This window comes from Gossypium raimondii, chromosome 8, assembly GCF_025698545.1.
Source record: "Gossypium raimondii isolate GPD5lz chromosome 8, ASM2569854v1, whole genome shotgun sequence".
Lineage (NCBI taxonomy): Eukaryota > Viridiplantae > Streptophyta > Magnoliopsida > Malvales > Malvaceae > Gossypium > Gossypium raimondii.
The window spans coordinates 57133561-57156810 of NC_068572.1; the positions used below are offsets into that span (position 1 = coordinate 57133561).

A 23250-nucleotide genomic window follows, 5' to 3' on the forward strand; every position below is an offset into this window, starting at 1 on the left:
TTAGGTGAATTTGTATGAATTATGAGTAATTATGTATAAGGACTAAATTGTATAAAGGGTGAAAGTTGAATTATAGATTAAAGAAAAACTAAAAGGACTAAAGAAGCAATTATGCTAATGGTCTGAGGCCGCATAAGTGTATAGATTATAAAATTTTAAAGTTAAAATATATATTATAATATTATAATATTAAAACTTAAATGTTAAGTGTATATATAGTGTATTGTATTATAATAACAATCAAAGAAAAAAGAAATAGAAAGAAAGAAACAGAGAAAGCCAAACGAAACAGAAAAAGAAAAAGGAAAGAAAAAGAAAAAGGAAGGAGAAAGACGAAGGTCCTTGGGGGTTTCAAAGTTTCAAGTTCAATTGGTTAGTTAATTTAGTCCATTTTTATTGTAATTTGTATGTTTTTAGAATCTTGGTATTAAATGCTACCTGACCCATGTCAAAACTTTAGAAATTATTAAGTTTTTAAGTGATGTTTATGTTGAATAATTTTAGTATTAGGGATTAAATTGATAGATTTTAAGCTAGAAATGAAAAAGGATTAAATTGTAAAATAAATTGTAAATCTTGAGTAATAGGAACTAATTTTTGAAATTTTTGAAATTTAGGAATTTAAGTGAAATTAGAGAGTTAAATCTAGTTTAAAGTGGAAATTGAATGAAAATATAGGATTAAATGTAAAGAAAAAAGTTAGTCTCGGTTTAGAGACTAAATTGGAATTTAGACAAACATTGAGTAAAAACTGAAATATGCAATATGAAATTGAATTATATTGTATTGATGAATTTTAATTGTTTTAATTTCGTAGCTAACGTCATACCGAAATCCTTGATTAAAAATGAGAAAAATAAAGTCGACGTGGAATAGCTCGAAATTTCTGGTTTGTATTTCTATAATCCGAATCTAGTTATTAGTTACTGTATTTTGATTTAATTCTTATGGTAAGTGGTTGAGGTGAGTATTTGGTATTTTGATATTGAATTGAATTAAAGTTGATGGAAATTAATTGAATTGGTATGTATATATTATGATTGTATTGATTATTTGATTTGATTTGAATTTATGTGATTATATGAAAAATTGATATTGGTTATTGGTTGTTTTTGAAATGTGAAATTTAAACATTATTAACTGTATCGGGTTGAGTCGAATATAGATGGCATGTCATAGGATTGGAAGAGTTCAGGCATTTCTTCGACTTCGAGTCGATGAGAAATTGGGTGTCAATTTACTACTTCGAATTAATTCAATGAGGCACTCAGTGTCAATTTACTTCGGTTTAACCGATGAGACACAGGGTGTCAATTTTTTGCTTTGAATTATCCGATGAGGCACTGGGTGCCAAACTAGTGTGTTTTGGTTAGATCTGTGTATCCGTCCAAGTACGAGTCGTGTTAATAGGGGTAAATAAATAATAATGTTTTATAATTGATATTGAAATGGTATGGTATGAGAAATGGAAGTGAAATAGTGAATTGAAAATAGAAAGTGAAGTATATTGTAAATATATGGAATATATGAGTTATATTATATACTCATGAAATGACTATGGAATGGATATTGCAATTGTATAATGAAATATGAAATAAATTGTGAAAAACTATTTATATAGCAAGTATGAGAATTGAGATATTTGCGAAACAAATGAAATATGATATGGTTGTTGTGATAATTAAATATTAATACGGGTTTATATTTTAATTGTCTATTTGTAGTTTCTTATCTTTAAATATTCGGATTATAGAAATACCACTGAGTTTACTCAGTATAAGGTTTTGTTTCCCGTACGTAGGTTAGGTACTTAACTTTTGATCGCCGATTCAGCATCGAACAACGATCCCAACCTCAAATGTGGTGAAGTGTATCCTTTGTGTCAACATGTACTTAGGGTGTCTAAATAATAGTTATTTTGTGGTTTGATTGTAAATGAGGTTATAAGTTTAATTTTGGTTGGTTTTATACGTATAAATATGTGTTTGTTTTTTAAGTTATATTATGGCATGGTAAATTGAACTAAATCTAGATAGGTGCATGTGAATTTAATTCTATGTTTAAGTGCTCATGAACTATGCAAATTGATTTGGATTTGGTATGTTTATAATTTAGATTAAAATGATGCGTTGATGACTTGTTTTGATGATATGAAATGTTTGAAATTTTTGTCTGTTTGATCTGTAAAAGCCGATAATGCTCCGTAACCTAGTTTCGGCAAGGGATACGGGTTAGGGGTGTTACAAGCACAATCTACCCTTACACAAAAAATAATTGTAGCCCCAACAATAACCCCAATTGTTATAAATCACTCACCTAAAACCTCACTTACAAATCAAAAGAACTCTCCAATAAAACAAACAACCAACCAAAAGCACTCTCACAAGTACACAAACATGTGCTGATAGGTGCTAAAAGTAACATGTTTTAGTCTCACTCTTAATGTTTTTTTGGATAATTATTTGAAGCTAAATATGAGTTTTATGCTCTTAATTTTTTAAATTCATGTTTTTATACTTAGGAGAGCATTTGGGAGCGAAAATCGAAAAATTGGAGCAAGGTACAGGGGCCACATGAGCTAGACCCTCCCATATGGGCATGTTTCAGATCGTGTGAAAATCACGAATTGCATTCCGGAAATGCAAAAAAAAAACTCAATTTTTAGGTTTTTCGAGTATTCTTAGACCTATATACCAAACATAAGAAGAGAGGAGAGGGTCGTCATAGAATACTCAAGAAAACGACTCAAAAATTACTATTGAAGTCGACTCTGAAGCAGTTTTCCATCAAGATAAAAGATCTCATTTTTATTTCTCTGAAGTTTATTATGAGTTTATTTGTTTCTTGTGGTTATATTGTCTTTGGGATGTTTTTGTTCACGATTATGAACTAATTTTCTAAATGCCTAAGGAAAAAGTCTCCATTTAAGAGTATATCTATCATAATTGAGTGGAATTGCATGCAATCCTAGAAATAAGACGATATAAATCTATCAGATTAGAGTCAAATCTAATAAAAGGATCCATAAATCGAGTTAATGCGATAATAAGGGTTTTAATTAGAAAGAAATTTAAACTAATCAACCTAGAGTCATTTGCTCTTACTCTCGAAAGAGATATTAGCATAATTTAGGGATATCTACAAATCAAGATGCTAGGTGAAGAAATTGTTTAATTCAGATTGATATCTTTCCTGAGTATTATTTTGCTTCTTGGTTGTTAATCGTTTGTTTTCTTGATTCGTTCTTTGTTGTGTTCTTTAGTTAATTAATTTAGTTAATTTTAGTTTTAATCAATCTCTCCAATTTGCCGATTAAATAATAGAAAGACAGTAATTACTGATACTTTTAGTCCTCGTGGAAACGATATCTTTGCTCACTGTAGCTATACTATTAATTGATAGGTGCACTTGTTTTTGTTGGATTTTTAGTTGGTTTACGATTGCAATCATGGGAAACAACCAACAACTTTTACAGGCTAACACAAGATACTTTTAAGCAACATTTTGATAAGCTTAAAGCTTCAATAATTATCCCATAACTTCATATCCAAATAAAATAGCCAACTCGATCTCCAAGTAAAAAGATAAGGTACGAGATGGTGAAAACTGATCCTTCCTCCTTTTCCTCCTCAAATTCAATCAGCGTTGTACAAGCCCAAATTTTCCCGGGGCCCAAAAACCCAATACACAGAAACCTCAGCCTAATTACAAATTTAACTCAGCAAACCCAACCTACCTAAACACCAATCCAACACCCATGACCCAAACATCAATCCAATAACACCTAGCCCAACAAGATTAAACCCAAACCCGAGGCCCAATATCCAACCCAAAAAAAATGAAGGCCCAGTAGCCTAAAATGTTTGAGACTTTTTTAGAAAAAATGAAACCCTAGCCTACTGCCTAACCCTAGCCGCCTCTCGTAGCCTCTGCCACCGCCACCTCTGACGCCGAGCCGTCCGTCAATCACCTACTCCATCAACGTCAACACCTGCAAACAAGAGAAAAAGCAATAGCAAATAATAGCAAAAATATTGTAAAAAATGACTATAAAGCCATAACCACCACTGTAAACGGGGTCCCCCTCTTCTTCACGATTTCAAGAAATAAAAAGCAAAAAAAAAAAACAGATTTAGGGATTCCTTTTTTTTTCGGCATAAGACTTATTTTTCTTTTTTATTTTTCTCTTTATTTTCCTTTCTTTCGAAACTGTTTATATACATGCATGTATTTCTTTAGTTTTCTTTTTTTAATTATTTATACACATATATATTGAAAAAGAGTTTAAAAAAGAGAGAGAAACTTACCTTCCTTTGGCTCGCCTGAAAAAAGGGGTTTTTTGACCTTCCGACTGCCGCATACGGCCGCGTCGGTGCCGACGTGACGATGATTGGTCGAATTTCGGCCGGACCCTTGGCCGGAGAAAAAGGGGGGAGAAAGGCTTTTGAGAGAAAACTCACTTTTTTTTCTGAAGAGCAAAGAAATGAACCTTTTTTAAAAAAATCTAACTTATATAGGGTCACCAAACGGCGTCGTTTAGGGTTGGCCCTTATAGCCCTAAAATGGCATCGTTTTGCCCCTCAGAGCCGTACGTCGACCCGACTCGACTAGAGGATCCGCGCATTTTTAAGTTTTGGGTTATTTGCCTATTTGGCCCCTCCGTATTATCGATTTGTTTTGATTTAGTTCTTTTTCTTTTTTCCCTCGTTTTGTAATTTGGACCGCAGGTTTGTCGCGATTTTCAATTCGGTACTCAATTCGTTGGACCTCTGGGCATGGCCTGGAATTTGGGTTTATTGCTCATTTGTCCCTCCGCCCTTTCGTGCCTTTTCATTTTGGACCCACTTTATTTATTTTATTATAGATTGAACCTTTAAATTTAATTTTTATCATGAATTAGTCCATTTTGTTTTTTTTATTAACCTAGCTATTATCTATTAATATTTTCTTCTTATATTTACTTAGTCATTAATATTATATCATTACATCATATTACTAGCTTTGCATTATTATTATTATTATTATTATTATTATTATTATTATTATTATTATTATTATTATTATTATTATTATTATTATTATTATTATTATTATTATTTACCCATTTATACCGTTTTTAGATTTTGTTATATATATACATACTTACATATATATATATATACATACTTACATATTTTTAATTTTTATATATGTACGTACTTATTTTTATATAATTTATAATTTATATATACATATATATATATATACATATTTCTAATATATTTTAAACATATATATACATTATCATTATTTACTTGTTTATATATATATTTTAAACTTTGATGTATTTATACACATATATTTTATATTTTATAATTTTATTTATTTTCATTATTGCTATTATTGTTTTACTCGACATTTATTTATTTATTTATTTACATGTCCATTATTATTATCATTATTTTTTCAATGCTTTAGTTTTATTTGTTTATTACTTGTTATTGTGTATACATGATTGATTTTTTTATATATTTGTATTCTTATTTATTTAACTTTTTGTTTTTGCCCATATTATTTTTACTTACATTATCATAATTGTTATTCCATTACATCAATTTTTATCCAGATTCTTAAAAAAGAAAATTTTGAAAATAAAGGTAATACTCGGTATTTGGGATCTTCGAGAGGATTGCGCCCTAACGTATTGGGTTTCAATTTTCTTCGTTGAACCTAAATAATCGAGAATACTCTTTAATCAAAAAACATAAATAAAAGCTCGTTATCGGGAATTCAATAGTTGTGTCCTAACGCATTGGATATGACACGTTATTTTCTTGAGACGAGGATTTTCAAAATAATAATAAAATAAATAAAGGCAATATTCAATGTTTAACATTTTGAGAAATCGTGCCTGTAATAAGGCCCAATCGGCCTGGGCCCACGTGTGAAAAATAATGAACCAAAACAGAGAGTAAAAACCAAATAAAAATGCCATTTTTACAAGCCCAATATCATTAACTGGCCCAAAACCTAGGTTTTACCCTAGCCCGATTTCAACATAGTCTAAAGCAAATATTCAGAAGCAGCAGCAACCCTAGCCGCATGTGCCTCCAGCAGCCTCCAGCGCCGCCAGCAAGACTCCAATCGGCGTACGTCTCGGGGCCAATCTCCTCTCCACGCGCTCACAACCACTTGCAAAAACGGACTAAAAGAGTCCCAGTATTGTAAAAAAAAAAAATGTTTTCTCGGGCTATAAAGCCGAACTTGTATACTAAAAAGGGGGACGGATTTTTGGTATTGAGAGAATACAGAGAAAAAGAGAAAAAAATCAATAAAGAACAGAAAATACGAGTTTTTTTTTAAGGTGATTCTTTTAGTTTTCTTTGCAGTAGCCATCGTTTTTACTTACATTTTTTTATTATTTTCTTTATCTTCATTTTATTTTATTTAAGCTAACAAAAAAGGGAGGAAAACTTACCCCAAAAAAACTCCGTGCCACCGCCATCTTCGTCGTGATCGGAGTTTTGGTGAGACGGCCGATTAAGCGGCGGCGCAAGGACTCTAGGGTTTCAAACCCTAGCAGAGCAAACAGGGGGGCCTTCGTTTTTTTATTTTTTTTCCTCTCTTCGGTTGTAATTGATTTTGAAAGGAGAAATTTTGTTTTAAATAATGGATCGAAACGGCGCCGTATTGTCCAGGCCTTGACCCGCGCGGTGACCCGACCCGAAGGGGAGGATCCGCGCGTTTGGGCTTCGAAAGGGGAAATTGTGCATTTGGCCCCTCTCTTTTGCAATGCGCCCCAAATTAAGCCTATTCGTTTTTTTCAAAATTAGGCCACATATTTTACTCTTGTTTCAATTTGGCCCGTGCTACTGCGCAGTGTTTTGAGAGGATGGATTAATTTCCACTTGGGTCCTCCTTCTGTTGTGCGCACTTTAATTGGGTCCATTCGCGTATTCTCTAAATTTTAAATTCGGCCCTCAAAATTCTTTTATTTTCGATTTAATCCCTCATCTGACATTTTTGTTTTTTTAATATTGTTTATATTATTATTGCATTCTTACTATTATATTATTTATTATTTTTGTCATCATTATTATTTTCATTATTTTTATACATTTACACGCATATTTTTATATATTATATATGTACATATTTTTAATATATACTTTTAAGCTTTTATAAATTTACATATATTTTACGTATGCACATTTTTAAAAAAAAGACTTTTCATACATACACATTTTAAAATCCACACATGTTTCTCATATTTTACAATTCAAAATACATTTTTTATATTGTACATATATGTACATTTTTTGAGTTATTATAAATATTTTCTTATTCTATATGTACACGTTACTTGTACTCATATTATATATAGGTGTTTTAATATATATATACGTATTTTCATGATTTACCAATACATATACATATACATTTTATTTTGTAAATATATACACATGTACATGCTTTTATGTTTATTTTATTTTCACGATTTTCAAATACATAGATGCATTTTTATTATATTTTGATTGATATATTCCATTTCATCTTTTATGTGTATGCAGTTATATGTATGCATTAAATATATCTGACATATTTGTAAATTTATTTGCATATTATACCTACTTGTATATATATTTGTAAATGTTTATTCATATATGTTTGAAATTAGAGTATCCGTTTCATGATATACCTTAACCCTTTTTAGCATCCCTTTTAAAAATATATATTTTGATTTTCTCAAAGTATTTAAATCATCCTATTTTATAAATTCCAAAATATTTGGCATTCATGATTCTCGTGAAAGATCGTGTCCTAACTTACTGGATCGCGATTATTTTTCGATGAGTTTAGAAAGCCAAGTATTTCTTTTGCAATAAATTCACAAATTTCAAATGAAGCTTATTCTCGGGGATTCAAAATGTTGGGTCCTAACTTACTGGTCCTGATATTTTGACTCCTCGAGATAAGATTTTTCAAAAGCAAAAGGCAATATTCGGGTATTTTGGAGATTTAAAAACATTGTGCCCTAACTCACTGGGTGTGGTGTTTTATTTCTTTGAAATATGAATGTCTTACTATTTTGATTTATTCATGAAATAAAGAGTTTCCTTTTAAAATCTTTTCAAATTTTCGACACCAAGACATTAACAATAATCAATTTGGTACCGATTTTGGGCGTTTCGAGGGTGCTAACCCTTCCTCGTGCGTAACTAACTCCCGAACCTGTTTTCTCAAATTTCGTAGACCAAAATTGTTTTTAAGGTGAGCCGATCACACCCCAATCAAGGATCGGTGGCGACTCCAATTTTTATTTTTTAAAAGTCGACAACTAAATTTTTGTTTTCAAAAAAGCGGTTTCAACAGTGCCCTAACATATTGGGTTGCAATTTTTTCACATGACTTAAACAATTTAATACCCTTTTAAATTTTATTGTGCAAGTTTTTAGACAAGCTCATTTTTGAAGAGGTAAAATATCGTGCCCCAACTCATCGGGCGTGACATTTTCTCTTTCTGAAATGAGAGGGTCTTAACGAGTAACTTGATTTATATAAGTTTTTTTAAAAAATAAAGGATCGTATTTTAAATCTCTTCAATTTTTTTAATTTTCGACATTAAGACATTAATTAATCAACTAGGTACCAATTTTTGGGCGTTACGAGGGTGCTAATCCTTCCTCGTACGTAACCGACTCCCGAACCCGTTTTTCTGGATTTCGTGGACCAAAATCGTTGTTTTAATAAAATCAAATCGTTTATTAAAAACAACCACTTTTCGAAGTGATCCAATCACACCTCATTAAAAAGGATTGGTGGCGACTCTCATATTCGTATTCATTTTTCAAAACCCAAGTCGACCCCTTTTTTATCCAAAAAATGGTGTCAACAAGCGTCATTAAGGATAAAATAAAACATGGTCTAAGGATCATTTGCTGATAATGTAACACACCATGAAGATCAAAGTAAAAAAATGTCAACTTGATATTGCGCTTAACCATCTTAAAAGCATGTCTAAACTGTTGTCCAAATATCTATCCAGACAATTGTTTGAACAAATAATAAAAAATGATTACATAACATACCATTCAAAGAGGAGAACAAGAAAAGGTAAGCTCCCAACTAGACCTGTCCATGGGCCGGGCGGCCCGGCCCGAAATATGGGGGGTTTGGGTAAAAATATAGGCCCGAAATATGAGTTTGGGTAAAATTTTAGGCCCGTTTAAAAAATGGGCTGGGCCTCGGGCAAGATTTTTTTGGCCCGGGCCCGGCCCAAAAAATATTAAATATATATTTTTTATTTTTAAAATATAATATTTTTTTATTTTAAGTTTATTTACTTTCATTTCCTTAACTAGTGTTACAAAATAATAATAATAATAAAACATCAAGTTTGTTTTACTAATCAAATGTTAGATTTTGTTACAACAATTAATACAATTAATACAATTAATAATTTGATAAATTTACTAATCAAATGTTAGATTTTATTACAACAATTAATACAATTAATAATTTGATAAATTTACTAATCAAATGTTAGATTTTATTACAACAATTAATACAATTAACAATTAATAATTTGATAATTTTACTAACAATTAATTTTAATAACAATTAGTTTTAATTTTATTAAAAAATAATTTTAATTTTAATTTTAATTAAAAACGGGCCGGGCTCGGGCCCCATATTTTTTCTTCGGGCCGGGCCTGGGCAAAATCTCAGGCCCATATTTCGGGCCGGGCCCGGGCCTAATAAATGGGCTGAAATTTTTTGTGGGCCCGGCCTGGCCCATGGACAGGTCTACTCCCAACAACCAGTAAACTCTTGTATGTACTGGTAGGCACAAATTTCATTATTAGAGTTACTTGTGAAGTTAGTAGTCTATATAGTGGATCGTGTTAAAAGGGGCATGACACAGAATTGAAATTTGTGGAAACCCACCCAACGCTCAACCTGCACTGATATATGGACTCATTATTACAGACCCAAACCATTATGAGTTGGTCGTGAATATAGATAGTATTTTAGCTCATTCAACAAATCAAATAATAATTCAGCTTTCCGGTTGGCCCAATGCTATTATCTACATATCTTTGTTAATCGTTTGGGTTTGTGATATATGGACTCCATATCCCCATCCATGAAATTTCATTGCATTCCATTCTCTGCTTCTTTTGCCTCTCATTGGTCAAGCTATATTTTTTAGAGAATTGTGGCAGATGATTTGGGTAGAATTCTCGTGCAAGTCCATGCACTATACCCAAGATTGTATTGTAGTCCCTCTATTTGGAAAAATAGAGTACTAGTCTCTGTTGTTACTAAAATAGCAAAATAGTCCCTCCTTTAAAATTCTGTGGTTAAATGTTTATTTTGTATATAAAGCTTTGTCCTCGACCTTTACACTTTCTTTAATTTGGGCACTATTCATTTTTTGGAGTAAATTGGTACTTAAATTTTGTTGACGAGATTGAACTATTTTGTCTTATATATTAAGTCAACACATAATTTGAGATTCACCAAAATTAAAAATTTAGGAAAAATTATAAATAAAATTATCAATTTCAAAAATATAAAATAAATAAAAATAAAAAGAACTTAAAATTATAAATATATATATGTAGAAGTTTTCTCAATTTTAATAAAAATTCTATGAGATGCAAAGGAGTTTAACAAATAATAATAATTTTAAAAAGTCGTTAAAAATTTCACGATTCTTAAAAAATGATATTAGAAACTTAAAAGATTAGTTTAATTGTCGTTTCAATTGTGTAAGTAATACTTAATTACATTATCGATACTTTATATATATTTTTCATATTTTCCAAATTGTACTGAATAAATTATTAAAAATAGAAAAAAATTCAATTCGATTATCGGTTCAATTAATCTGGTCTTTTCTTCCAAACCGATACCTTAATCGGTTCTCAATCCAATGATTCGATCGACCAGTTTAGTCCAATTTTGGAAACAGTTACTTTTTTCATAATTTTTGTCTTTTTCATTATTTAAAATTTTTTTGCATTTAAAAAACAGAATTTCTTTTTTTCTTTATTGAGTTTTAGCTCGATTGGCATGGATATTGTTGTCAATGCATGAGGCCGTGGGTTCAAGTGTACTGAAGCGTATTAGCCTCCTATTTATGGGTTGGACATGTTATGGGTAGTTATAGGTATTGTGTTAAAAAGAGCATATATGAGCAGAACCTATAATGAGATGGTTAAAAAGAAATAATTTTTTTTATCGAAATTTTTTTAAAAAAAAAGTAGTTTATATTTTTTTGTTGATTTACATTTTCTACTTTTTATTGCCACGAGAGTTGCAACTTTAGTGTCTCATGCAATTTCAAAGTAGGTGTTAAATTGTAATGGAATTTGACTCAAAATAAAAAAATTGAATAAAGATATTAAAGGTTAGAGGCTAATTTATTATAAAACCCAAATAAGTACTTAACGAAATCTATGGGCATTTTACTGATAATTTGCTTGGTTTATGAAAATGTGAATTTTTTAATTAATAAATATATTGGATGTAATGGTTAGTTGTATTACATTTTTAAAAAGTGATATTATTAAAGAGAGACACTGAATGAAGTAATAATGCAAGCATGAAGAGGAAGCATATATAGATAGAAAATTAAAGGATTGGGTTTCAAACATGGACTAATTGGGACCAAAATATTAATTAATTTGGGTTTAATAAATTATTCCACCTTTTAACTTTATTTGCTCATCCATCCAATGATAAATGGACCCAAACCTCTTTTTCTATTACAACAATTTCATTAACTAAACTAGTTGACAATATCACTCAACTACCTTCTTATTTTATGCTTTTTTAAGGATAATTTTATTTTTTAAATGATATAAATTTTTTCTCTCATTTTCGAAAATACTCAAAATTTTGATGACACACAGAAAAAATGTTAAATACTATTATTTTGGTACATATCTTTTAGAGATAATTTTATCTATTAATATAATTTTAAAAGAGATAACATATTAATTTTAATATATAAAATTATCATTATAATTTAAATTATTTTATATAAACTTTATGTATACTTTTTTTAAAAAATTAACCTGTGCATCTTTTAAAAATAATAATAAACTGTGATAATTACTTAAAATTTCTAAAATAATATTAAAATATATAAATTTGAAAATAAAATTACAAAAAGACATTGTTTTTTTAAATCTTTTAAGTTAATTTTCTGTTCATATTTTTGAAAACTTTTATATATTTATATTTATATTTTCTTACATAAAAATTTTTAAATTTTATCTAATCTTACTTAAGATTTTAAATTTTATTTATTTAAAATTGTATGAAAAATATAAAATTGTTCACGTATCATTAAAATAAGTTATCCACATCAATTTTAGCCTTAAACCTTGTAATTTATATATATATATATATATATGGACTAGTTATCATGTTTTTAATTATTTATTAAAATAAAAAATTTCAAAAATTAGTAATAATAGATTGGACTTGAAAATGAGTATATTAAGTAGGTAAAGGTATACCACAATCTTTTGACCTTCATTACAAAAGACATCCCCAGATATGCTTTCCAGAAAAAAATATATTGTTTGATGGATATGATAAAATATGGAAAAACTTAACAGTTAAAATATTAATTATAAAAATATCTAAAATTAATTTATTTTTATACTAGTATAAAAGAATATCAATTTTTATAACTAAAAAAATATTCGAAATTAGCACAAAACAAGGCACAGTGAGGCAGCCTGACAGGGATCTTGTGATCATGCAATATTTGGAGCTCTTAATTTGGACTTTTTCTAGTGAGGGTTACATTGCCAAAATATACTTCAATCCTTCTTGATTTCATGCATACAATATTTCCCATCATAAAGATTCGTGCTAGCCATCATTTTCTTTTTTTATTCAACAAGTTCTATATATTTTATTAGTTTATTTTCTTTATTTACCAGCTAAGATCAGTAGAGGTTGATGTTGAACAAGAAAATTTTCTATATATTTTAAAGGGTTTGGATTGGATTAAGTTTATGTTGCTGAATCAGACAATTGATGTATCAACTACCAGCAATTTATAGAAAAGTGATGTACTTAGTGACAGCGTCCATGCAAATAATTGATGTACAATTTTCTCTCGATTTTTTATATTAATTTTTTGTTTTATTTTAACAAAATGAGATTTATTATATGGTTTTTGAATATTATTTAACAATATTTCAAAGTGTTTTATAAATATTTCTAAAAACAATAACTTTTCAATTATTTTCACTATTTTAAATACAAAATCTTTATTTTATATCACAAAATTAAAAGTAATTATAAATTGGATAAAATAGAATTCAATTCGGTTTAAGATAACCCAAATTTTTAAATTTGCATACCGAACGATCCAATCAATTTTCAATTTTTCTAGCTCAATCATGAAACGAAGCTTTTAATATCCCAAGAGAGAGAGAAAAGAAGAAGAAGATAATTTTAGTGTATAACTGAGTATTTATTATATAAAACAATAAACAAAATGGAGTGTATTGGAAAAAGAAAAAAAGTGAGTTTAGAGGAAATTGGAGTTGAAAAAAGTGTTGTCAAGAATCCAGAATACAACCAACTGGAAAGTGTTGAATTTAGGTTGCAAATGGTGATTAATCAAAAGTACCAACTTTCAAACAAACATTTGAATTGTTTATTGATATCAGAAAACACAGAGTTGATGACCTTTTTTTTACTCAATTCATTAAAATAGCTGTACATTTAATATAAATAATTAAAGTGGATTCCGTTAGGAAAACTGGGATTATGAAGAACTGTAAGTCATTTTTAAAGCATTGTGCTTCCATAATATTCCAAAATCTCCACCCATCACAAACAAAAATGATGGTAAACAAGTCCACCTTTATGTCTGACTTAGTTGCATTGCATTTATTAATAATAATAAAGTCGGGACCTTTTCAATATTCTTGACAAAACAGTGCCAGCAGTGAGCCTGAAAATAGATCCCACTGTCATTCATTGGATGAACAGTGCATGCTTGGTTTATCTTTGACCTCATGGATTCTTGAATGGTGATGATGATTAAGTGGTCTAGTTTTCATAAACATTGATTTCTGATTAGGGATTTCAGTGATTGAGAGGGTCAGTACAGCAATTACACCATCATCACACAAAATAAAAAAATTGCAGAAAATAAAAAGCTTTTTACTATGTACTGTCAAAAGAAGAAATGTTTCATTTCATTAGAACACAAAGCTCCAGAAACTGAAACTCTACGCCATCCCCCACCTTTGGGCCTTACCCCATCAAATCTTTCTGATTTAACACCTGCACCCAGTCCATCTCAGTAGTAATAATACATGACTTTCTCTTGCCTCTTGCTTTCATCAATGAAGAAGTGGTTGTTGTTGTTGTTGTTACAGCTATTATTACTGCTACTTGAGTCTATCAGTCGCTTAACATCTTCAAGATCATAGTCTAATGGCGTTTCTCCATGGTACCCACTTGGTTTCTCAGCCCATTGGTTTCGGTTGCCGTAACTTAACATGAATTTGTGATTATCTTCATACCCATTGGGTGCACAAAAGCCCTGAAAATTACTCACGTCTTCTTGCTTGATCTCTTTGCCATGGCTACTACCATCTGAGGAACTGCAGCTTGGTTCACTCCCAAACATCAGAAACTTTTCTTTTACCGGATAATAACTCACAAAACTGTCAGGGGTGGTGTGATTAAGAGAAGAATCGGTAGCCAAAAAAGTATTGTTATGGTTCAAAAGATCAGATTGAACAGTTGATAAGGGCTCAAAGCCTGCAAAAGATCTAGTACTTGGAGTACAATAATACGAAGAGCAGTCTTTGTATGATGGAGGTATAGTTTGATGAGAAGATGGGATTGGTAGTGGTGGTGGTTTTCTCTGTGACTGAGAACTCAAAGCCATGAGCTTCTTCTTAAGCTTGGTGTTCCAGTAGTTCTTGATATCATTGTCAGTCCTGCCTGGTAACTGAGCAGCTATTATTGACCATCTGCAAGTTTCATAAAGAGTTCCATAAGAAGTAAATTCCTTGCCTCTTTCTGTAACAGTTTCTAGTAGGTGATGTTGTTGAATCTAAATTCAACTACTAGCATACATGCACAAGAATTATCCGGAAATAGCAGATTCTTGAATCTAAACCCTTCTCGGCAGAATTCGTTAATATCGCTTCATCATGGCAGTATATAGATTTGGTAAAGTAGGAAGGTCCCATCAAAAGAATTAAAAGATGGAGAAAGTACCTGCTCCCAATGGTAGCAAAGAGGTTGCAGATAACCATATCTTCCTCCTCAGAGAATTCACCATGTTTAATGTTGGGCCTGAGATAGTTTAGCCATCTCAATCTACAGCTCTTCCCACATCTTTTCAGACCTGGATAATGTATACAAAGACAAGAAACAACAAATTAGCTAAGGAATCACCAATCAAAGAGAAAAAGAGAAGCATAAATGAAATATATTTACCAGCTTTGTGAGGGAGAGCAATCCAATTACCACCAGTTCCATATTTCTCAATGTAGTCCTTGAGCTTAGAGTCTTCTTCAGGAGACCAAGGTCCTTTCTTCACACTTGCCTTGTCACAGCAAGGAGCCCTCCCCATTTCTCTCTCCAACACAACTCTTGTGATCCCCTTAGATATCTCTGTTGACACCTCTTTTTACAACCCAAGCCAAACCTCTCTCTCCCTTTCTACTACTAATAAACTTCCTTGCTGACTGCTTCCTTTTAATAGGAAAGATTTGTGCTCACAAAAATACAAAAACAATTACTTTGGATTTTATTATTTATTAACAGCTACAAATTATTTAATATGTATAGTTTCTAACTGTTACGTCTAATTTAGAAAAAATTAATTTCACTTTGATTTCTTTTAGAAATTATAATAATAATATATGTTTTATTTATTTAAATGGGTAAAAATATTACCCATTATCAAAACTCCAACGTTACTTGTTTATTGGAAAACATAACTATATACAGAACCCTACAGTTGAGACATTTTCCAAACAACAGCGACTATTCTCCAAGCAGATAATTCTTTTTTTTTTACTTTGTTTATAGACTCAATAATTTTATGCAGGTATTGTGTTTTCTTTTTCTTTCATTTCACTCTCGCCGCGACATGTTAAGAGTAGTACAAATATCATTTATATTGTTAAAAATTGTCTTGGTTAAAAGAATAACTAAGCAATGACATTTGACATGCAAAAATTAATTTTTAATAATAAAAATGAAAAAAATTTTAACAGAAAAATTAATTTACTCTTTGATATAATATAGAAAAATTAATTTATTCATTTTTAATAAAAAATAAAATACAATCTAACTCCAATCTCCACGTTACTTCTACCCATAAAGTGAGGGTACCACTAATTGCTTGAAAAGGCAAAGCACATCAACAATCAAATACACACAACTACGTAAGGTTAAAAAAAAAAAAACGAAAGTCTCCACGTATCAGTTACTTGGTGATCAGATCAGGTGTTTTCTCCCGACTGACTAATGAATGCGAAACTGTTGTGCATCATAGCCTATTATTATTATTATTATTACCACAGAAATAGGAAGTAGTGAAAAGTGGGCAAACAACAGCTTATATATTGTGACTGATACATTGTAACATTTCCATATTAACAAGGGCTTTCATTTTCGTTCAAGTGACACAAGAGTAAAAAGCCGTCCCTATATGCACCCCTTGGCCCTTACCACTTGGGAATGAGTACCCTACTCTACTTGGTATATTGTAATAAATAATTAAATCCAGGTTTGTTTACCTTCCCTAATTAGCCTTGCTATAATAGACTTCCCTGGATAGGTTTTTTCTTTGGGCATTTATATCAGCTTATAGCATATCTATGGCAGATAAAAGGCATGCCTTGCTTCCATGTTTATTCCACCCTCTATATGGCTACTTCCCAATACCCACATACTGAGACTATACACTGATAATTTATCATTTCCCTTTTTATGTTTATTTCAAATCATATTTCCATATTTAAATTTCATACACTAATTTTGTGTTGGTGTAATTTGTATATATAAAACTTTAATTTTGATTCAATTTTCGCATAACACTAATAATATTATTTGTGTGGCACTATTTTTCTTTTAACCTAGGTTAAATTTTATGATGTGGCATTTTATTAAACTAAAAACAAAGGAGTGAATTTAAAATTTTCCACGTTGCTACAATGATAAAAATATGTAATTTCAATTTATGTGAAAATAATTTTAAATTATTCATAGCCAACTTGATTTAGTGAAGAGACTATTGTACTTGATTTATTGATTTAATAAGTTTTTTTTTGTTTTTAATAGCATGTCATATTAGCGAGTTTCACATGACATAGTAGAAAATAATGTCGCTCCTCCATTAGATCATCCGCTCTTAGCAGCACACTCTCATCCTCGGGAGGGGACCACTGAGGCTTAATAACCTTAAACTACTTCAGCAAAGGAAATACTAGAGTAAACCCACACAAAATTATGCTTGACAACAACTAACATATGATGGACTTGCACTTGGTTGACCATACGGGCGATCCACCATCTTTACTGTCAGTAACATGGCACTATTAGGCAAAGGGACCTTCCCCCTATATATACCTCAACTCACGATGAACAAAGGATCCTTCTCCTGTTTTACTCCCTTAAACATTGATATTCCACAATCTCCTCTCCTTAGCTCCCATCTCCTTTCTCCTTCTGTCCTACTCTTCTGACTCCGGCATTCTACTTGTAATAGGTGAACTGGCCTCCTTATTTTCACCACCATTTCCATCCTACCTTTTCCTTGTTGAATACCAGTATCAACAAGGTTTAATGGTAAAAAAACACACACACACACAAACAAAGCAAAAAATTAAAATTTTAATTAACTCTTCATGAAAACTTTGCATCTAATTGAGTCATAAAAATTAAAAAGTTAATCAAACAAATCTTTTGTTAATGTTGACCAAGTTTAACCATGACCTTTGACAAATGTGGCAGACAAAACAAGAAAATAGTGACACATGGTGTGCCACGTGTACCTAATGTTGATGTTCCATTTTACCAATAAACAAATATTTAAAAAAAATTAAAAAACCTAAAAATAATTAAAATTTATTTAAAAATTAAAAATAGTTTCTCAATAAGTTTTAAGATCTTGGAACTCTAACTTCACCTAATTTTGTTAATCAAGTATCTCTTGTTCAAGCGTTCAATCTATGTAATTACTAACCCAAGATTCAATGGCATTAAGTAGACCCTTCCAGTATCTATCTAAGTTAATCCCCCGCCCCCCTAACTATATTCCTATGCTGGGCAAGTTGGGTAAAGTCACTACGACCAAACCTATTGGGTTGATTGGGGTATCAAGTATATTCCTATCCTATTCACAAATTTAACTTGTTCGCCGGGGCTACTAAAGTTAATCCTAATCTATTCAGTCTAGATTTAAACCTTAATTTTCTCTATCAAGACAAATCAAGACTATCAAATTATACAACTTGGTGGTCAAACAAGCAGATTAAATAAGTATGGGATTGAATAAATAATTAACAAGGGTAGAAACAATTGAAGAAAATAAATTAATTAACTAAAAAATAAGATAGATCTTCATTCCAAGAAAAGAGTTTAGTTCGTGTTGATTTGAGAAAGCATTACAAGAAGAAATCCAAAACAAACTTGCATTAAGAAAAAGTAAAAAGAAACAATCTAGAGAGAAAATTTATTATTGAATCAGTGTCGAGCACTTCGGATCTCTTTTTCTTCTCCTCTTTGCAAGCTTGAAAGTTCCCTTGGTGTGAATGGGTTGTTTCTTAACTTCCAAGTTGATTTTTCTCTCTTTTTCTCCTCATTTCCTTTTAAATCACGCCACCCCTTATTGTTAGGGTTTTAATCGTTCCGCTCCACTAGACGCAGAATTGCGGTGGAGTGGACTGCTTGTTGTTAGAAAATTCCCAATTGAAGATTGTGCTCTACTTTTTACTCTATGGTTCAAGCGTTCCATTCTTCACTCAAAGCCTACAATGTAGAGAGGAAAATAACAAGTAAATCTAAGCTAACTCTAAAAATAATAAAAATCAAATAAAACATGATTAATCTAAGAATATAAATTTTTAGAGGTCAAACTGTAATTTTACCATTTATGTACTTAAAATTTTATAAATCTTCAAGAGCTAAAAGTACAATTTTCCGTTTAAGAGGTAGGGCTGTTGCTTGCCCTCCTTTCGTTCTTAGTAATTAAAACATTTTAAAGTTTTCAAAATATTTAATAAATTTTAATTGAGGTTTTATTTCAACTTTAATAACTTGTGAATCTCTTGAATTTTGTATTGTTTTCGGATAAATGGAATCTTTCAGAAGAAAAAAAAGAAAGTCTTTTATTAAAATATCAGTTTAAAGGTATCCATTATTTAAGACTAAGCTTTCACAATCTAGTTAAATTAATCAAATCTACATTTGATTGGATTGAATAAAAGAAAATACAAGTGTCTTCGTCTGCATTGACTCTTGTACAAGAAAGAGAGACATCTTTCTCAACGGTTGGCCAACTAAGATTAGACAATTGTGCATGCCTGTATCCACTACTTTATTATTTAATATCTACTTACTTAAATGTCTGGGTATTTTTCTCCTATTATGAACGAAAAATAAACAGTAGGCTCTTTTTCAACTTTTCTTGCACCTTTGTTGTCGCACAGATTTCTAAGTGCTTCTCAATTTTTGACATTTACCTTGTTATAGTCTTAAAGTAGCGTTGAATTTTATATGATTTACGTATTAGAGTTTGATTGTGTCTTCAGATTTAATTTTCAAATTTAATCCTACTTTTACATATCACATATATCTAATCCCATTACAGCTTACCATACAAGGGATTTTCACTCCATTTAACTACTTTTACATTCTTTCATAATTTTTATGCCATTAATATTTTAACAATTCATCCGTTATATTTTATACTTCATTCATATATATCTCGAGCTTGACATAAATTAAAAATTATTAACTATTATTTTATAAAAATAAATTTTAACCATTAATTACATCAATATATATAATATTTTAGATCGATAAGATAGAGATGTTAGATCGATTCAAAATTTTACGACATGACAAGTACAAATATCTTAATAAGTTCAACAGTTGAATCATTAAAATATTAATCGTACAAATATATATATATATATATATAAATAGTATAAAGTAGCTTTACTATATATATTAACTAATGAGAGGATTTACTTATACTAGTGTAAAATTAAAGTAGCTTTATAGTCTTTTATATATTTTTGTACGATTAATATTTTAACGATCTAACCATTAAATTTATCAATATATTTGTACTTATCATGCATGTAAATTTTGAATCAACCCGATAACTTCATCACACTAATCTAAAATATTGTATATATTAATATTTATTGAACGACTGAATTTTTTACACAAAACAAATAGTTATAAATTTTAAATTTATATCAAATTTTATGAAATATGAAAATTGACGATTCAACCTTTAAAACTTAATCATTCAAAAATATATAAAATATCATAAAACTACTTTAATTTTACATCCCGCTTTTCATAATATCTACAATGTAACCTTTGAATATTAGCTAAATGAGGTAATCTTTTGTGTTCCTTTATATCATGCCTTCTCTTCTACTTTTTCTGATCAAGGGTGCAATTTAAAAATTAATTTTTTATCATAATAATTAGGTTTAATTCTGAATTTTACCTCTTTACTAAAATTGATAAGTTAGTCCCTATATTTTAATTTGTCAAAATTAAGTTAAAAGTTAGTTCAATTATTGATAAATAGAATTGTTGATTTTATTAATTTATTTCATATAAAATTTTAAATCGCTTACATATAATTTTATAAATTGCTGATTTTAAGATAATCATTTGACATAATGTTTAATAGTGTAACCCATTGTAAGATACAAAACTAAATTCCAATAAATTAAAATAGAGAGGTTAACTTTTCAATTTTTGTAAAAGGATGTTATTAAGAATTAGACCTAATAAATAACACTGAATTTGTAGTTAATTCACATTTTAGAAGAATAAGATCAAATAGTACAAAATGAAATTTGTGAAGAATTAGGGAGCAAAGTGAAATTTGTGAAGAAAAGAGGGTCTTTCTTTTGAAAAGGAAACTCAACAAAACCTAACAGACAAAAGTCAAAGAAAAGTACAGTCTCAAGGCTTTAAATGGAAAAGTCCCCTCAAACTCAGATTCTGAGTGGACAAAAGACAAACCCTTTTCTCTCTAGCTGTCTCCAATGACGTAATACGTTGCATACGCCACGTTTATTAATGCTGCATTTAAAAGAAAAAATGGTGGATTATATTTCGATGCATTTTTGGTTTGGAGGATTATAGGTAGATGTAGGAATTATAGAAAATATGATTTGCTAGAATAATTAAAAATTATTTAAGGGTTTTTTACTAAAATATTATAAAAAATTAAAAATAACCAAAATATTATATTTTTTATTTACCAAAATATATCAAAAAAACAAAAAAATAGAAAAAAAAACTGCACCGATTTGACAGGGCACTGATAGGCGGCACCAAAGGTGCCATTCCCATGGGCGGCACTGCCCTTATAATGGGGATCATTCGGCTGGTGGGTGGGGGAAGAGAAAGAGAGGGAAAGAAAGAAAAAGAAGGAAAGAAAAGGAAAGGAGAAGAAGAAGAAGAAAAAAGAAAGAAAGGAGAAGAAGAAAAAAGAAAGAAAGAAAAGGAAAGGAGAAGAGAAAAAAAAAAGAGGGAGGAAGGAAAAGAATTATGTTATATACATTATACGTGTTTTATTATGTTATTTAGCATATAAATTTTATGAAATTTATTTAGCATGACAAAATTTATGAAAAATTCATGTTATGTATATTGTATGTTGATTAGGAATTTTTTATGAAATTTATTTAGAATGTTGTAATTAGTTTTTTAGAAAAATAGCATTAAAAATAAAATGATAAAAATATGTGTAAGAAAACATAAAATACTGAAAAGAAAAAACGAAAATTGTATATTCACGGAAAGTAATAAAATTGAAAAAATGGTATATTTAATAAATTTCAAACATAATACACTGAAATAAAGTAAAAATATAAAATTAGAAATTATGAAATTTTTAAAGTAATAAAATGCGGAGAAAAAATACGAAGAAATGGCCAAGGTAAGAGTGTTTTACAAAATTTTTAAAATTCAGAAATAATTAATACAAATATTTAAAACAAAATGTACTAAAATAATATAAAATAATAAAATACGAAAATAAAATTATTTTATTAAAAGTAATAAAATTCGAGAAAATAATACGAGCAAATGGCGTGAATAAGGGTTTTTTACACTAAATTAATTTAAAAACACATTAAATTAATAAATTTATAAAATTAGAAATTATGAAACTTTTAAAGTAATAAAATGCGGAGAAAAAATACGAAGAAATAGCCGAGGTAAGAGTGTTTTACAAAAATTTTAAAACTTCAGAAATAATTAATACAAATATTTGAAACAAAATGTATTGAAATAATATAAAATAATAAAATACGTCAATAAAATTATTTTATTGAAAGTAATAAAATTCAGGAAAATAATACGAGCAAATGGCGAGAATAAGGGTTTTTTACACTAAATTAATTTAAAAACACACTAAATTAATAAATTTATAAAATTAGAAATTATGATATTTTTAAGGTAAGAGTGTTTTACAAAATTTTTAAAAATTCAGAAATAATTAATACAAATATTTGAAACAAAATGTCTTGAAATAATATAAAATAATAAAATACGAAAATAAAATTATTTTATTGAAAGTAATAAAATTCGGAAAATAATACGAGCAAATGGCGGAATAAGGGTTTTTACACTAAATTAATTTAAAAACACACTAAATTTATAAAATTAGAAATTATGATTTTTTAAAGTAATAAAATGCGGAGAAAAAATACTGAAGAAATGGCCGAGGTAAGAGTGTTTTACAAAATTTTTAAAAATTCAGAAATAATTAATACAAATATTTGAAACAAAATGTACTAAAATAATATAAAATAATAAAATACAAAAATAAAATTATTTTATTGAAAGTAATAAAATTCAAGAAAATAATACGAGCAAATGGCGGGAATAAGAGTTTTTTTACACTAAATTAATTTAAAAAACACACTAAATTAATAAATTTATAAAATTAGAAATTATGATATTTTTTAAAGTAATAAAATGTGGAGAAAAAAATATGAAGAA

The 23250-nt window shown here is 29.3% G+C and overlaps 1 protein-coding gene across 1 annotated transcript; it reads right to left on the reverse strand.

Moving 5' to 3' along the window:
- Positions 1 to 14160: 14160 nt before the first annotated feature.
- On the reverse strand, positions 14161 to 15690 carry LOC105792410 (transcription factor RAX2). The gene is made up of 3 exons (XM_012620990.2): positions 15475 to 15690; positions 15253 to 15382; positions 14161 to 15002 (listed from the first exon to the last, which is right to left on the reverse strand). Exons 1-3 carry the CDS (start codon positions 15608 to 15610, stop codon positions 14321 to 14323), a joined length of 948 nt encoding a protein of 315 aa, XP_012476444.1. The 5' UTR covers positions 15611 to 15690; the 3' UTR covers positions 14161 to 14320.
- Positions 15691 to 23250: the final 7560 nt, after the last annotated feature.

Coding starts and splice junctions, on each gene's coding strand:
- LOC105792410 (XM_012620990.2), bottom strand. CDS start 15,610: ATGGGGAGGGCTCCTTGCTGTGACAAGGCAAGTGTGAAGAAAGGACCT. Junction 15,383..15,474: donor TGCTCTCCCTCACAAAGCTG/GTAAATATATTT, acceptor TACATTATCCAG/GTCTGAAAAGATGTGGGAAG. Junction 15,003..15,252: donor TTTGCTACCATTGGGAGCAG/GTACTTTCTCCA, acceptor TGAAACTTGCAG/ATGGTCAATAATAGCTGCTC.